Source organism: Dicentrarchus labrax, unplaced genomic scaffold (genome assembly GCF_905237075.1).
Source record: "Dicentrarchus labrax unplaced genomic scaffold, dlabrax2021, whole genome shotgun sequence".
In the NCBI taxonomy this organism is placed as follows: Eukaryota; Metazoa; Chordata; class Actinopteri; family Moronidae; genus Dicentrarchus; species Dicentrarchus labrax.
In genome coordinates, this window is record NW_026136720.1 from 23124289 (window position 1) to 23141229 (window position 16941).

A 16941-nucleotide genomic window follows, 5' to 3' on the forward strand; every position below is an offset into this window, starting at 1 on the left:
TAGGGGAGGGTGAAGAGCAAATTACCCGACTCACATGTTGTCAACTTGTCTTTGGTGCCATCACAATGTTACAGTTGTTCATGGTGATTCAATAAGTCCCCAGAACTAGGCTACCTCAAAATAGATGGTCAGTGAGTGTTTTGTTTGCAACCTCCACCATACAGGTAGATAAAATGATAATATGTAATTATTTTAAAGGTAAAAATTTTACCTTTACTTTTTTTAGACTGTGCAGACTGAAATCCAGTGCCTGTACACTCACACTGTTGCAGCCACACTGCGTGGTTTCAAGCTGATAAGGTGGGTTTATTTTTAGGTGTCATATGATTGTTGTTAAGGCTAACTTTAAAGTGTATTTTGATCCATCTGTCCATTTTCTAACCCCACCCATTTTTGCTCAGGGTCACACAAGGCATTAGTGGCCATCTTTCTGAGTCATTTACTTTCTACATGTTAAAGGCTCATTAAAGTTCATAGCTTCGTCCAGCTTCGCAACACATGATGAGGTTGTTTTATGTTTTGGATACTGCAGAAGAAATGACAACATCTCTGGAAACGAGGGGAAAACAGCTGTCTGAGAGTTTATAGAAGCTAAAACACTTGTATTACAGATGTTCATACCAGACAACATAGATCAGACATCACAGTGAAGCTGTTCCTGAAAAACAGCATCCACACTCGTTCAACATCTTGACAGAACAGAATCTACAATCTGACCTGTCAGGGTGTGACAGTGTGTGTCATTGGAAAAGGCCAGCAGCAGTTCACAGAGGAAGTTGCTCACCACATTGTTTCCTGTGACTGAGGCAACACTGCAGCTGTTTGACAGGCGTTTCTGTACGAACCACGAAATATCAGATCACTGAACCAACCAGCTGTGGTGTGTGGTTTGTGTCACTGTGTGTGTGTGTGTGTGTGTGTGTGTGTGTCTGTGTGTTTATTCCAAGGTGTATCCTACTAGGCTACTGCATTCAAAAATGCAAAAAAAAAAAAGACAAAAATTTACCACATTTATTGATTTTTTTTTTCTTTTTTAATAATATCAGTATGAGGGAAATAAAAAACAAACTCTTTGGAAGAAAAAAATCAGAGCTACTGCAGGTTGAATCTGTCAAAACACCATAACGTCCTTTGTTACGACAAGAACACGCCTCTGCTGCTCTCTGATTGGTTGTCCTGTCCATTAGTGCCCTCTTTCTCCATTCCTATTGGTCACAATGAAGATCTATCATAGCGGAAGTGCCGCCTAGAAAATCAATGAAAAGTGAACGGAGACCTGCGGAGTTAAACCCGCGTCAAGCTAGAGAGAGGATGTAAACATGTTTACGAAAGTGGGAAAACTTCATCTTCAAAATAAAAGGCAAAACAAAATGACAGCAACGCAACACATCTGTATTCTGGTTTTTAGACTGAATATGTTTTCCAATACGTTTCATGAATATGAGCCCATTTTGCACCTCCCATAGGACTAATGCTAATGCTTCATTTAGCCACAGAAGTACTCATGTAAATGCATATCATGTTACCTTTTACTAATTCCACTTATTATATCTGTATATGATAAGTCTAAAAGTCTTAATCTTTCTGTTTCTTTTATTTTACATACAACTATTTTAAATTTTCATTACTTTTTTTTGTGACTCAAAATATTGTTTGTTTGCTACTTATTTACATCTACTGTATGTACATATGTAGATAGACCATCGATGTGAGAGCTATGCCTTTCGAACAACGGTCTTATTTTGAAAACCCTGACCGGAAACCGTTCAGTTGATTCGGTGTAACTTGGCAGCTGTGCGGAGTAGGACCTCCGAAGAGAAAACGGAGAGTGAACCGGGTCGCTGTATCATTTCTCGGGTCCGTTTCCTGTCAGTTTTTGGTTTTGACAGCAGTTTTAGTTGCTCTGTTCGCGTCGTCTGGACCGAGTAAACCCCGAGCTGACAGACACAAAAATGGAGATAGAGAAGGAAGTGAAGAAGGTAAGCTTTCCCCCCCCAGCGTACTCTCAGACTCAGACTGACCGGGGAACGCCCTGAGAAGGTGTGCCGAACGAGGGGCAGGTGGCGACAAAAGTTTCTGTATCATAGGCAGACTTTATTTCTTTGCTTTCACTTCAAGTGTGTTTCAAGTCATCTTTTTTTTGCGTTTTCGTTGATGAAATTGGAATTAAATTATATAAATAACGAGCTAACGTAACAATAAATTCCAGTTGATAGATATTCGCGAGCACTTGTGTTGTTTATTGGTCTGAAAAAGTAACCCAGTACCCTCCTTTAGTAGGGAGCTTACTTCCTTTTTTAAAATATCACATCCGAAAGATCTGAAATAAAACTGTAGTGGTAGTGTCACCCTGTCTATCAGCAAAACTCACAACCTCTGTTAGCAAAATAATTGAAGATATTAAAAAGTTCTGCACGGATATTGTGAACAGTTTTGTTGACATATCATTGATGTTCAACAACTCTATTATTCTTATTTTCGAGGGCTAAAACAAGTGCTGCTGTTTCAGTTGCTACTCTCAAAGATATCAAGAATGTATACCTCTTTGTACTTAAGATATAAACTGAAGGGAGGTTTCAATGGGATTTGGTCATACAAGGGAGGAGGGGAAGCTATGTAGTCTGTTCTGGGACTTGAAGATGTTAAGGATGGTCTCTGAAAGTGTGCGATTTACTGTCCCAGACATTAAGAACAGACTGCAGAGCTAGTCCAATAGATGTTCATTCATTTCAGATCAGAGAGTTTATTTTAGATGCACATCCTTGCTTGGCACGCTGCATTCTTTGGGCTTCCTGCATGCACCAGATTCCTCCTGCTTAGTCTACTTCTGACCCATGGATGATCACAGTGTAACTAATTGGAAGTTTATGCATTGCTGGGATTGTTCAGTGTATACTTCAGTCTGTAATAATGTACAGCGCAATCCAAAACCTATCATCAGTAGCTGAACTGTAAGTAAATTGTGAGTGAGAGAAAACTTCAAATTAGTAGTTTAAAACCTCTCTTTTAGTGACCTGGGGGGCCCTTTCTGGGGGTCATTTTCTCTGCAGGGGTTGTTGGTAAGCCATGCTGTTAAAACATCTTATATGTGTTCTCCTGAGCTACGGGATCCTTATGTAAACCTGCAGATAGCTGGCAGCAGTGGAAGGGCAGAACAAGTTGCTGCAGGGGTAAACCGTGGTTTGTGTGATGGGATGCACGTAGCAGGCAAGTTGCAGCACCAGTCATTCAATACGTTATTGTATTTGTCATCACTTTGGCTGTACAAGTCACTTTAAACTACATTTAAAATCGTGTCTGCATTGGGAGTCTGTGTGTACCAAACACCAGTATGTCTCCAGAATAATTCATGTAATTCTTGCTTTACATGCAGCAACAAACTGTGAATTAAAATGATGTAAAGCATATGATGATACTCATACTGCGTGTGTGGCATTAAAGTGATGTATAGTTTGCTGATCACAATGTCTGCTATCCCATGATTCACCAGTTACTGTGTCTTTCTGCGAGGTCTTATTTGAGTCTCTCTTTCTTTTTATTTTGGCACTCCCTCTGTAATAGAGCCGACATTTATTCATCAATTTACCAGTTGCTGATCATTGAGACTTGAAACAAAGTCAACTCCATTAAGGCACAGGAAACTCCTTTATACAGTATATACAGTAAGCTTCTGCTGTGAAGTGGGTCTGAGCAGCTGGATGACCCAGACAGCCCCAGTCTGACATCTGCTATTAATCCCTGGAGGAGATACGTCTGCAGAGGCTACAGGCCACTGAGCCTGGTGTAATTACTGTCAAACTATAACTGCCCTTTTTAAGAAATGCAGCTTATGTGTTTAGGTAATATTATGCTCAATTTAGCTCATGCAGTCTTCCAAAAAGACCACTGAGGTAGTAAGTTGTAACTGTGAGCACACTGTGTACAGGCTAGGAAATCATCATCACTGCAATTTCTGGTGATCTCTCTCTGTAATTTTCTTCTCTAAACACCTAAATGGTTGTTGAGTTTAAGGAAACATTTTGAACAGAGAAGAGTTACGTAATCCCGGGTTTGCTCAAATACATTTTATATTTCTCGGTTATGGACTGACAAGCAGTCATACAAGTACCACCTGCAGAACAAAACAGAAAACTGATATAAAAATAATAACAATATTAGATAGCTGAGCATCAGAGGAATGTGCGTTGTTATTTCGGTGTCATTGTACCGCCTGCAGAGTCACCAGCCAGTAGTTGACCTTAATTGATGTTTTGCTTATTTAATTTCAAGGGATGTGTCCCTACCACACCCTACTAGCCAATCCTTGCTTTCCCCATGCTTTGTCCTTTCTCTGCAGCCAGAGCCAGAAGCTTCAGTGGGTCAATGTTCCAGTGTGGCCTGTGCAACCACTTTCCACTGGATAGGTGAACTCCCTCCAGCCTGCTTGTGAGCCCACAGCTGCTAGGCAGCCGCCATTCCTCTTACCATGGAACAGTTAATTTGTGATGGCCGTCATAATACAGGGGCACAAGGGCACGATATCTGGTCGGTTGGATGTTGTGGTGATCTATTGATATTGGAGAAGCAAGATGTCCTGGTCTGAGAGCAGGTGGCCTGCTGAAGTTAAAATGGCTCCATGGCGAGTGACTACTATCATTACAGCTGCCACTGGTCTGCAGTGCAGGCCTGCTGCAACCAAATGACTCATGAATATGACTCACTGGACCTGAACTGTATACTCTGTGTCTGAACAACCTCTTGGAGTGTTGTCATCGGAATTATTCACCCTGCAGGCTTAGTCATAATACAAAGTCACTGATTAACATAAACTTTTAACAAAGTTTGTAAAGGAAAGATGCACACATACACACACACACACACACACACACACACACACACACACACACACACACACACACACACACACACACACACTGAATGACATCAGAAAAGAAATGGCCTGTCGTCCTCACTATGCCCAAGACAAATATTTAGACTCCCACAAGTAGTGAACACTTAGCTTGGTTCATTTTGAATCCCCACACTTACTTTTGCATTTGAGGTATTTGGCTGATGATTTTATCCCGAATGTCTTAAAGGAACACCGTAGATTATCTGAAAGTGACAGATCACAAACTTTGCATGCAAGATGGAGTGCAAGTATGTAGTTCATACAGCACTCTGAGGGGAGTCAGTGGATCTAACTACAATATATGCCTTAGTAGATAGCTTTGTAATCTTGTTCAATCATATTCCTTGTTTATGGAATGTTGTTTAACAGCTATCAACGTGCTTCCACTTTTAGCAGGATTCTGTAAGGCGAGGCAAAGTGAAAGTGCAAGAATCTTAAGTGGCGTGTGCAACTATACAAAGATTCACTGATGTGTTTGCCGCTTTAATTATCATCACAAATCATACTGTTAAACTCCATTCTTCTGCTCCTCAGTGGTTCCCAGGGGAGGAAAGTCTCGCTAGTGTGGAAGGTGTAATGGAAGCTAAAATATTGGCAAACAGGAGTCACTGTCTGCATTCCTCAGCAGTGAGTGTCTTTTGGGTCAAAAACAAATCCCCGACAAAAGGGTTCCTGCTGGGATCCCACGAGGCTTTCAGCAACATTGAATAGCTGTCCATAAATGGTCATAAACAGCATTAATGGCTTAAGGTAGACATGAGCTTTGTTTGACACAGAAGCCAAAGCAGCACAGACTCACCAGCAAGAAAACTGGAGAGGATTCAGATTTCTGAGTGCAGTTATGGTGATTTAAGAGAAATGTTGCCGAAATATTTCTAAAGGCAAAAAGAAAAGTATTCGCTCGGTTCACAGTTCACATGAATTCCAACAAGAAGCCGGAGAGTGACATTAAAACAGGGGTTTTCCCCAAACTAAGGTTATATTGTCAAAAATGATGTTGTTTATTTATCCCGAGTAGTGTGTCCTGGTCCTGTGACTTCTGCTGTTGCTAGTCCTGTCCCTTCCAGCTTCCCAAAAGAGTCTGGGTCCCTTGAGAATTCCCAATTTGATATTGGGCGTGCCGCACCAGAACACATTTTGGAATGCCCTGCCCTAAGGAAGCTTTTCTGTGGTTAAAACAAAACTGTGATAAAACTTGTAATCTCCCTCTTGTGCTCTGTTCACAGATGACCCTCGGCCATGAGTTTGGCGCTGGAGCGGCCTGTTTGAAATGCAAGGACAAGTGTGAAGGCTTCGAGCTGCATTTCTGGAGGTTTGTACAGCTTCTGTCAAGCAGCATAGAACCATCACACAAATAGGTTTGACAGTCGCAAGTCAGTCACTCTCAATCCATTGGCCTCCTGTGTCTACACTAGAGACATTTGGGTAATTAAAGTAAATGAGCAGCAACAGTAGTCAAAGGTGGTCAGTTGAGCAAATCACCGAACCCTCTGGTGGAGCCGCTTAGTGGCTCACAGTGAAATACTAACGTGATTTATGAAGTAGAACAAGAAAAACATGCTTATTCAGCACATTGTTTCTGGAGTAATACAATAAAAGCAAATACAACTTCCATTCATGGGCCACACTGGGCAATAAAATCACTTTCCACTTTGCTTAATTAAAAATATCTGACAGCAGCAGGAATCATGGCCTAAGGGGAGCATGCTGTTCCTGAGTACAGCTGCTCTTCATGTTGGTCTTTGAACACAGAGTCCCACGTCCCATCAGCTTATTGTTAACAAAAACGATGGAGAGAGTGGAAATATCGGGCCAGCGTGAGTCTACAGTAGATGATTTTAGGTCTGATTAGTGCTGAGAGTGGGAGGGTGGTCCTTCTGGTCCTGATTTTTTTTTTTTTAAATAACTGTAATTGGAGGCTGAGAACTGCCCTCTAACCCACAAAGATGCTCACAATAGTTATAGTGTAGACACAGTATTTAAAAAAACATAGCACAGTCTGCAAGCAGTCTGACTACCCAGGGTTCTCTGTCTCGCTTCCCATCACAATATATGCATTTGTTTGGACCAGTGGCTTATGAAATACTGTTCTGTCTGGACAATCGTCTACACATGGCTAGTTTTCCTGAAGACAGCAACAGGTGCCCTGATACCCACTGCGGCACCAGCACAAAGGCCACTAACTGGCACTAACAGTGGTTTTCCTGTGTCTGACATTCAGCTAGGAATGTTGTGCTGTTACAGCCGGGCAGTGGCTTTAATTGGCATGTTGAATGTGTAGGGATCTACAGTGTACTGTAGTGTATATGCATATAAAGGCGGTGTTTGCATACTGTTCACATGGAAGGGTTTTCCACCGAGTTTAAGGCATATTCATAATTTGAATATATTTAATTACCATCAAAGGTTATCAAAGACAGAGGAGAAGGAGATGACAAGGAAATGCACTCAACACAGCTGTTAGACCTCAAGGATACACACAGTGTGTTTTGATGAGTAACACTAAATGTATACGTGATGTATGATAAAAGTTCACCAGACTGAAAGATAAGGTTTTTAGTTTAAGAATCAATCTTTCTGAGTTAATAGGTGATCCTTGGTTATAAAATATCTGTTGTACAGAATGATCTTTTTACCTAAACTTTGTTCTTCAACAGTACTTTAGGTTGTTTTTTCCCTCAGCTTTTACTAAAGACGAAGTCATGCACCACTTCAAAATGATGGTATTGAGAAGTTTAGACTTTTCCTGAATATAAACTCTTTCATTATTGCTGTTTGTTCTCACCTATAAGAATCAAACTTCAACTTTAGCTGTTTAAACAGCTTGACACTGCTGAGAGAAATCCAGGTCATGCTGAAGCGTGCCCAGCAGTCATAAATTATGTCATAGGTACTCTACAAATATGAAGCTAGTTGTGTTGAGGCATGTGAAAAGTGCTTTTTTTTTTAGACTGAGCTTTGGAGAACTGGTATAGTGTTGTAACAAAGTTGTGGTAGATTTTAATTGTTGTATTCTTCAGTTTGTTTACTAAATATAATCTAATCAGTTAAGAGAGTATAAGGAATGTAAAGCTTATTTATACGGTGGCCCAGAGGTGTCGAACAAACTACAAAAGCCACAATACGAATAAATCACTTTTTATAAATTAAATGTTAAACATGAGGCTGTGTACATCTACAACACATACATAAACAATCTTTCCCTCTCTCACACTAAAAATGAATTATAAATACTTTTGAAAAGTCCTAAATGTTTTCCTCTCCTTCTCCTCTGCAGAAAAATCTGCCGAAACTGTAAATGTGGTCTCACAGAGCACAATGTGCAGATGAACTCGGAGGAGAACAAGAAGGTAGGCAAGCTGTTCGAGGACACCAAGTACACTGGCCTCATCGCCAAGCTGAAGACAGATGGCATCCCCAGCTACAAGGGCAACATGATGACCATCACTCTTCCCAGCCCAGCTACTGCTCACGTTGTAATGCCGAGTGCTTCTTCCACTGTGGTGCCCCCCTCTGCCACATCTGGTTCTGTACAGCCTGCTGGAGCCACTGCAGGTACAGCACCCAGCGGCGCTCAGGCACAGGCTCAGGCTCAGGCTCAGGCTCAGGCTCAGGCTCAGGCCCAGGCTCAGGCCCAGGCCCAGGCTCAGGCTCAGGCTCAGGCTCGGCCTGTACCAGCCAACGTCACACCCGTCAAGGCTAACAAAGTGCCGGTGGCTGTCAGCACCACATCAGCCAATGTGGTACCAGTCCCCAAAGATGTGCCAATGAAGTCTGTCACCTATGAGTGGGCACCGCCAGTAGCCAATAAGTATCTGGTAAGTGTTCAAACTAGTGCTAAATGACTGTAAGTTTTCAGAATCAGGAATACTTTATTGATGCTCACACTAATTAACACTAACATTAAAGAATAGAAATAATAATTATATTACAATATCTAACAATATATAGAAATACAAATAGAAATATATATATCGGTATATACATATAAAATAAAAATAGAAAATAGAAAAAAATGGAAAATAGTCAAAAATAATAAAAGTGTATATATATATATATATGTTATAATACAATATGAAGAAGATAATCGATTAACTATTTAATCAATCAGAAATACCAACGATTTTCTTTTTCAAGCTTCTCAAATGTGATTATTTCCTTATGTTTTATATCATTGTAAATTGAATATATTTGGGTTGTTGACTGTTGGTTTGACAGAAATGTGAAAACAAGGCTCTGGGAACTTGTGATAGACTAAACTATTAATGGACAAAACAAACAAAAATCATTATTAGCTGCCTAGTTGAACCACAAGGAGAGTTTGTAGGGATTATATTGTTTATTGTGTGTTAAGTGGCAATTAGGATCAGCTAAAGCTTGAATCTACATCTACATTTTTTGTGGGGGATGCAGTTTTCATCACCCAAAACGTAACTTTTGCCTTTACTCACTGGTAGCCTGTGCCTTCAGTTTGTCCCAATCAGCCAAAGACAGCTCTCTGCTGTGACTATTGAAGTGACATCATGTGGGTGTATGTTCCATTTAAAGGCTTTGTAATCAATTATTGATTGCCGTATGTTTAGTGTGTTAGTGTTTAGTACACTGTGGTCACAGGAAAACTTTGGCATTTTGCCTAGCCCTAATTAAAACCAGACGGTCAATGCCTTTTATTAATTCTAAAACATAGCCTGTTGTCTTATTACGTTTATAAACTGTTTACAATAATGACAGCAAATATTAACTGAATCTTACCTGCTCACTTGTTTAAAAGGTGGACCACATTATATTCCTCTCAAATTCTTAACCTTAAAATGACTTGCTATTCACGAATCTGGATTCAGCCGGTGTGTTGCCCTGGCTTTAAACTTGACTCAGCTGTTCATAAGTAAAGACTGAGACCGACCATGTGCATAATCATTTTAGTACAGGAAATGAATTGCAAGGATACATTTAACTGCTATCTGTGAATCTGCTTTCTGCTTTTTCTTATGTGATGTGTACAAGGTATGTTTCGTTTGCACGGCACAATGATAAAGTTTTACAACACTTTTGAGGAACTTTGGGGCTTCCCATAAAGGTCTTTGTCCAAAAGAGGCCCCAATAACAGACAATTTAGTCCTTATAATTTATGTAATAATAAAAAATGATTTATGTCAAGAGCTCTAACCATTTCAATCATTTCCTGCTTGGACTTACTACAGAACTTTAAAACTCTGGAAGTAAGTCATGTATCTGTTTGTTTAGACTACTACTGTATCTCTAGGACCTTTGTTTTGCATGTCTTTCTCACCACACACCTCTGTTTCTAAAGTTTTTTCCAAGAATTCCCCTTACTCTATTTCTGATTGGTCCTTTACTTCTCTTTATGCACTCTTCACATCTCTGTCCTTCACACTACCTGTCTTTATCCCATCTCAATGGCTTCTTCAAAAATGTTCTCTGACTTCCAGGCGGTGCGCTACATTGAGCTGCTCCCGCCAGAGAAACGTCCGGTGGCCGGTACAGAGGGAGCTGCCTACCGTCGGCAGCAGATGGCCCGCCAGCTGCCTGAGCATGACCAGGACCCGTCCATGTGCCATGAGCTGACCCCGGCAGAGGTCAAGCAAATGCAGCAATACGTCCGCAAGTACAAGGACGAGGCCTTGGGGGTTGGAGATGTTATGCTGCCCGAAGAGATGGCTCTGGTTCAGGCCGGAAGGCAGGGTGCAGCTGGGGAAGGGGCTGGAGGTGCACCGGGTGCTGGAGGGGCAGGGTTTGGTACACCTGGAGCTGCTGGTGGTGGAGCTGGAGGGGCTGGGTTTAGACCAGGTGTTGGTGGTGCTGGGGTTGGAGCTGGTGCTGGAGCTGGTTCTGGGCCAGGGGGTGCAGGTCCTGGTGTTGGGGCTATGGTCGGAGCTGGAGCTGGTTCTGGCTTTGGACCTGGAGCAGGGCGTAGCGGAGCTGGAGCTGGCGCTGGAGCTAGACCTGGTGGTGCTGGAACACTTTCAGGTCCAGGTGTTGGACCATCCGACCATGGAGGAGCAATGGGTACTACTGCCACTGCTGGAGCCATGGGCGTCCCTGGAGCTCAGCAAGCTGGACTGCCACAGCAGAGCTTTGTAAGCACTTTATATTCATTGATCAATCTGGCTGTTTATCAGTCTGTCACTTTGCTGTACATCTACACTCTGTCGGCATCCAGGCCAGTAAACAAACATCGATTGATTCATTTTAATAATAAAAGGGTCTTTTGCAAATGGTTTTAGAAATGTAATGACCAAAGAAAGGGAAAAAAATGATGCCATTTTTCTTTGGTATAATATACTGTGCATTAACGAATGAAAATATATTGCAAGAACACAGTCATATGTTGTAGCTACAATTTAGTAGGTAGCAGAGTGGAACATTTGGCAGAAGCTCCCTCACTGAGAAGACCCAGGTTCAGGCTCCCATAATAGCAGGCATCCAGTCGGCAGAAATGTCTTTGTACAATTACAGTAAAATCCTCTAGGGGCACTAGAGGACTAATAAAGGATAGTAAATCAATGCAATAGTCCTTAAACTTGAGTTCAAAAAATTATTTATTATTACTTCTCAACTTTGGCAACAATCTGCACCAGTTTTTGTTTAATGACAGTAACAGTTCTCACAGAGAGGATTACACCCGGTACTGTTTTAATGCTTTACAACAGAATAATGCTTCTGGTTCTCAACCACCATCTACTTGCATCCCCTCATCACAGATCATTTTGAATGTCCACCAAGTAATATTTTACTCCTTTTCTCCTCTTTTTTAAAAAAGGAAAGTAAATGTATATAGCAGAACTATATTTTTATGCTCCCTTGTAACATTAATCATCTCACGACCCATCAGATTTATCTGACGGTTGCAAAGTCTCTCATGAAGCTGTGATTATCTCCTCTCATTACACCAGTTAATCATGTAAGTGCTAGTAAGTTCATAGTTTAGGTAAAATGAATGTATGTGATGTATGTACAACCAGATGACTAAATTATAGTAATAAGGTAGATTTACCCTGTTTTTCAACACTGCATTCATTACTGTTGGTAATGATTACAAACAATGTGTTAGTCCTAGACAGGACACTAGGTGGAGCCATAAGACCAAGCAAGACTCGGCCTTCTCCATTCAAGATGATGGATAGTGATTTCATTATAATTTACGTCCTGAGTCACAACTTGAGTTTTTTTTTCTGCATCTGTTCATCACCATGTGCAGTCAGTTAATGCTTGCTGTATGGAGTCTTATGATTTATTCCTGTTTTTAGTTCTGCTGTGACTCATGTATTAAGAGAGGGTTTGATACTGAAACAAGAAGAAGGTTATGGAAGAGTAACAGTGGGCATATGTCCAACATCTCTTTTTTTTTTCTTTTCTCCTGTATTTTTCTCCATGTTGCCGTCCTCTTTCCCTTCTGTTACAAGCTCCTTGTCTTTTTCAAGCTGTTCTTATATTCTCTTTCTCGCTCTCTTACCTGTATCCTCCCTCTTAATTCCTCATAGTATCCATGGCTGCGCAATGTCAAGAACACAGTCTTCTCTAAAGGCAGGGAGTGTTTAACAACTTTATATTTCCTTATCTCTACCTTCGCCCCAACTCCAACAGTGGTCATCTCATCTTAATTGACAACACCAGGGTCAGGTCACAGTGGCTGTGCCTCTGTGTTATGAAGGGGAATTCCACACATTTTCTGCAGTAAAATGTGTCATTCAGGGTGATCTAAGACAGAAAGTTCAAATGTTTCCTTTGTCAGATCAAAGGAGACCCTACTTGACTTTGAAATTAACTCAAAGTGAAGGATATTACCCTTTGTGTAAACCTCTGGGAGAAGTACTGGAAGTACATAATAATTGTTTGTTAGAACCAAAGGGTCTATAAGAAATATTTTCTGGACAGGATGTAACTGACTGTTCTGACACAGTTTTGTTTCACATATCCATATAATGGCACACATCATCACATTTGGCTCTGGGAACTCACAATGGGCGTAGTCTGAATGATTAATTAGAAGAAATCCATAGGTTATTGGAAAACGAAGATTATCATTAGTTGTAAGCCAATTATAAACCAACAAAGGACAAAATTGAATTAGATGATTATTGAGTTTCACATCACCTGCCAACGTTGGTAAGAAAATCCAAATGCACCACCAAACCAACCTTCTCTCCTTTACCTTCAAGTCGTGCCATCACTGCCAGCAGCCAATGCGTCTGGGCGAGCCAGCCGTCTATGCTGAGCGGGCCGGCTATGACAAGCTGTGGCACCCAGCATGCTTTGTGTGTTGTACCTGCAGCGAGTTACTGGTGGACATGATCTACTTCTTCAAGAAAGGCAAGCTGTACTGTGGACGCCACTACGGAGACAGTGAGAAGCCGCGCTGTGGAGGCTGTGATGAGGTGAGAGACGATATGATTATTTAAATTATTTGAACAGTATTTTGGAAGTTATTCATTGTTTTGTTTCATTAATTAATGAATGTCTATATCCACAGTTGATCTTCAGTAATGAGTACACTCAGGCTGAGGGCCAGAACTGGCATCTGAAGCACTTCTGCTGTTTTGACTGTGACTGCATTCTTGCTGGAGAGACGTATGTCATGGAGAAGGACAAGCCTGTCTGCAAGCCCTGCTACATGAAGAACTACGCTGTGGTGAGACAGACGTTCTTTCTTTCTCTGGGTTTCTGTTTGTTCAAATAGTTGAACCTTTACTAATTATTTGTTATAATATAAACCACAATTCAGATCCCTGACTACGTGCATTTTTAGCTTGAGTGGCCCTAATGAGGGTCACAGCCCAACCCTAGAAATCCTGTCCTGTTCTCAGGCACTGTTCTGTTCAGCCTGTTCAAGGCAAAGCAAGACACTTTTATTGGTATAACTACTTTCAACAACACAGCAGTTTGTTTTACACAAGACATGAAAGGTATAAAGAATGTAACATAAAAAGACAATATAGAAAGACTTAGAAGGGCCAGTTCACCCAAAAATTTAAATCTGTCCTCTTACCTGTAGTGCTATTTTTCCATCTATTTTCTTTCTACGTATCACGGCGCAGAAGGAAGTGTACATCTGCTCATGGACGAGAGGCTTGTGACAGCACAAGATGTATTCATTAATGCCGTCCTCCTGAGCTGAGCTGTAAAGCTGTGAGATGGTTGCTGGGTGTAGTTCGGTGGAAAGAAATTAGTTCCTATATGAAAATGATCACAAGAAGGTCTGTGGGTTATCTTGAGTAACTGGGTCATGACTTCTGGAAAGAAACGTTGTAGAGGTAGTAGTACAGAACCTACTGAACATAAACACATGGACAGGTTTTTCTAAATCCCCCCTGTGACTGAAGTCCTCTAACTCTGGATATATTCTCAATTCGATTTGATTTCTGGCTTGGCTTGGGGTCTGTTTACGGCTGAAGCTGTAAAACGGAGGAAAGAGAGTGATTGTAAATGAACGCTGGCCACCCGAAGTCAAGAATGTGAAGCACTCTACATGTGTTTGCATGATTTATCCAACATAATCTCCTGCAAAGCCACTGTTTTCTAACTCTGTAACTTCATCCTTCACTTCTGACTGCGTCATTCTAAATGTTAAGAACTATGTGCTCTGCTTCCTTTAAGTATTTCATGGTTGACATTAGGGCTGGGTATTGTTAAGAACCTCACGATTCGATTAGATTTTGATTCTTTAGGTCACAATTGGATTCAATTTCGATTCGATATTGATTTAAATGCTTCGATATCGTTTCAGTAATAAGTTGCTGCCATAATAAGTTTGGCGGCAGTTTGCAAAGGAAGGATCTGTCGACTTGTGTCTGTTTTGAATCCACAGGTTTAGCCGCAGGTTGCTGCAGAGCATCTGCATGGTGTCGGCTTAAGTGGTTGCGCAAATTTGTTGTGTTTTTGCAGTATTTTAGTACTGCCTGGCACAGCTTACACACTACCTTACTTTGGTCTATTTCCTGTGTTCCGGGTTTACACTGGAATCCAAAATGACTCCCAACGTCTGCTTTTAAAGTTGAAGGCGCTGGTTTAACACTGCTGCTACCTGCTTCGGTCGTCATGTTGTTGTTGTTGTGTGGTCGAGTGCGGCCTCCGCAAATCACACAAAGGTGTTGCTCACCGCGCCCCCACTGGCCGGGGGCTTGAATCGATTCAGAGGATTTAATGAATCGATATTGAATTGGGAAAAAATATATTGCAATGCAATGATGAATCGATATTTTTACCCACCCCTAGTTGACATTCCGCTGGGTTACGAGGCAATTGTTCAATAGTTTGTTGCAGATACAACACATGAAACATGCCAATATCATTTACCAGCTAATTCTGGCTTTAAAGGAAAAGTTCTCTCGAAACACTTTTCTCTGAGAACTGCTCTCTCTAATATTTGTTACATTTCTGAACACACTGTGGTTTTTTTACTTTGTGTTCATGCTTGTCTCATGTTAATACTTACAGTGCAGCTACAGTGGAGTTTAGTTGAATTTTTTGTATTGTGTACTAAGAAAAGGTTTGAAAGTTTGAAAAACATTCTGAAAATGAATGATGAAATCTGTAAAATGTCGAAGTAAAAAACTGTCTATCTGCCCTGACACCATTATATCCTCCCTCATCCTAGAAATGCTCAGCCTGCCAGAATGCGGTGGAGCCCGAGGCCCAGAGGGTTTCCTATGGAGAGAACCACTGGCACGCCGAGCCGCAGTGCTTCAAGTGCTCCGGATGCTCCAAGTGCCTGATCGGCCAGCGCTTCATGGCAATGCAGGGCTTCCTCTTCTGCTCTGCGGAGTGCAAAAAGAAAACCATGGCTTAGAGGGCCAAAACAATTCCCTCCATCTACTGCACAACCACTTGTGAAACCAGGACAGATTGAGATTAAACTAGAACCAGAGCAGGGAAACAAACACTGGTGCAGCTGGATGAGGGCAGAGAAAACAAAAACCTAGTGCCTGATAACTCGCTGTACAATAATATTACCATTTGCATTAGGGTGCTCTTTTCTTTCTGTCAATGGAAGACCATGGTATAAATCTGTCTCAACTAGTCACTTGAACAACCTTTCAGTCTGTCCTCTGCCTTAAAATCAGCCTTCTTTCAACATGTTTTTCTTACTGATGAGATTAGTTTTGTATTGGTTCAATGTGGCAATTCAGTTTTTTAACCTTAAACCTGTGTCTGTTTAGCGGTATTGGCGCTGTTGTACCCCAAAGAAGTGTTACTGTTGATTTATCATGCCACCTTGAACTGCTTCCTTCATACGAAAACTACTGATACTCACTGTCCTCTATGCAGCAGTATGATGAGCAATATTAGCCAGGTTTGGGGTTGATCTGCTTCCAGTGCACTGTATTCCAGATCAAACTGAAATCAAATAATAATATTATTCTCAGTCAAATGATTATGCAGCAGTTTTTTTTTTTTCTTTGATTGACAGTAAGAATTTCAACTGCCTGAATTTATATTGTATTTTAGGGCAACGAAACAATGTGAAAACTTTCCAGTATACACCACCAGTTACCAGTTTATGAGTTACACCTGTACAAACTATTACTATCATCCTCCTTGTGTATGTTAATGTGGATAAACAACATGAACAAAGAATGTGGATTAATGCAAGGATTTTGGATTGCATTAGCATTTATCTAATGAACTGATAACCCTGCACTTAAATCCAGTACAATAACACCACTAACCATATCCTAAGAAAATGCTTTAGAATTGATTAAACAACTCTCCGATGCAGTCTCAACATGATCTTCACAAATATTAAGCTACTGTATTAGATTGTGCAGATTGTTCATTATTTATATAAAAAATTAAGAACCACTGAATAAAATTCTTTTTTGCATCTCCATTAGTGGTCTTTCATCTTCGTTCCACATAAAAATACTAGATTTAAGTATATGATGATTATTTTATATCATTTGGTATAAATAAAAGGAAAAACATTGGAGCAAATCAGTCATGATGTGCAGGAACAATGTATTCTACCTCCACAGTTACTGGCAGAGAAGTTAACATGTTTTTATCCTGTAGTCTACTTGGATCATCTGCTG

At 40.9% G+C, this 16941-nt stretch overlaps 1 protein-coding gene across 1 annotated transcript; it reads left to right on the forward strand.

Moving 5' to 3' along the window:
* Positions 1–1771: 1771 nt before the first annotated feature.
* tes (testis derived transcript (3 LIM domains)) lies at positions 1772–16739 on the forward strand. Its single transcript, XM_051382188.1, has 7 exons — positions 1772–1979; positions 6118–6203; positions 8169–8709; positions 10342–10989; positions 13072–13287; positions 13383–13541; positions 15507–16739. The coding sequence occupies exons 1-7, from the start codon at positions 1953–1955 to the stop codon at positions 15696–15698; spliced, it is 1869 nt and encodes a 622-aa protein (XP_051238148.1). The 5' UTR covers positions 1772–1952; the 3' UTR covers positions 15699–16739.
* Positions 16740–16941: the final 202 nt, after the last annotated feature.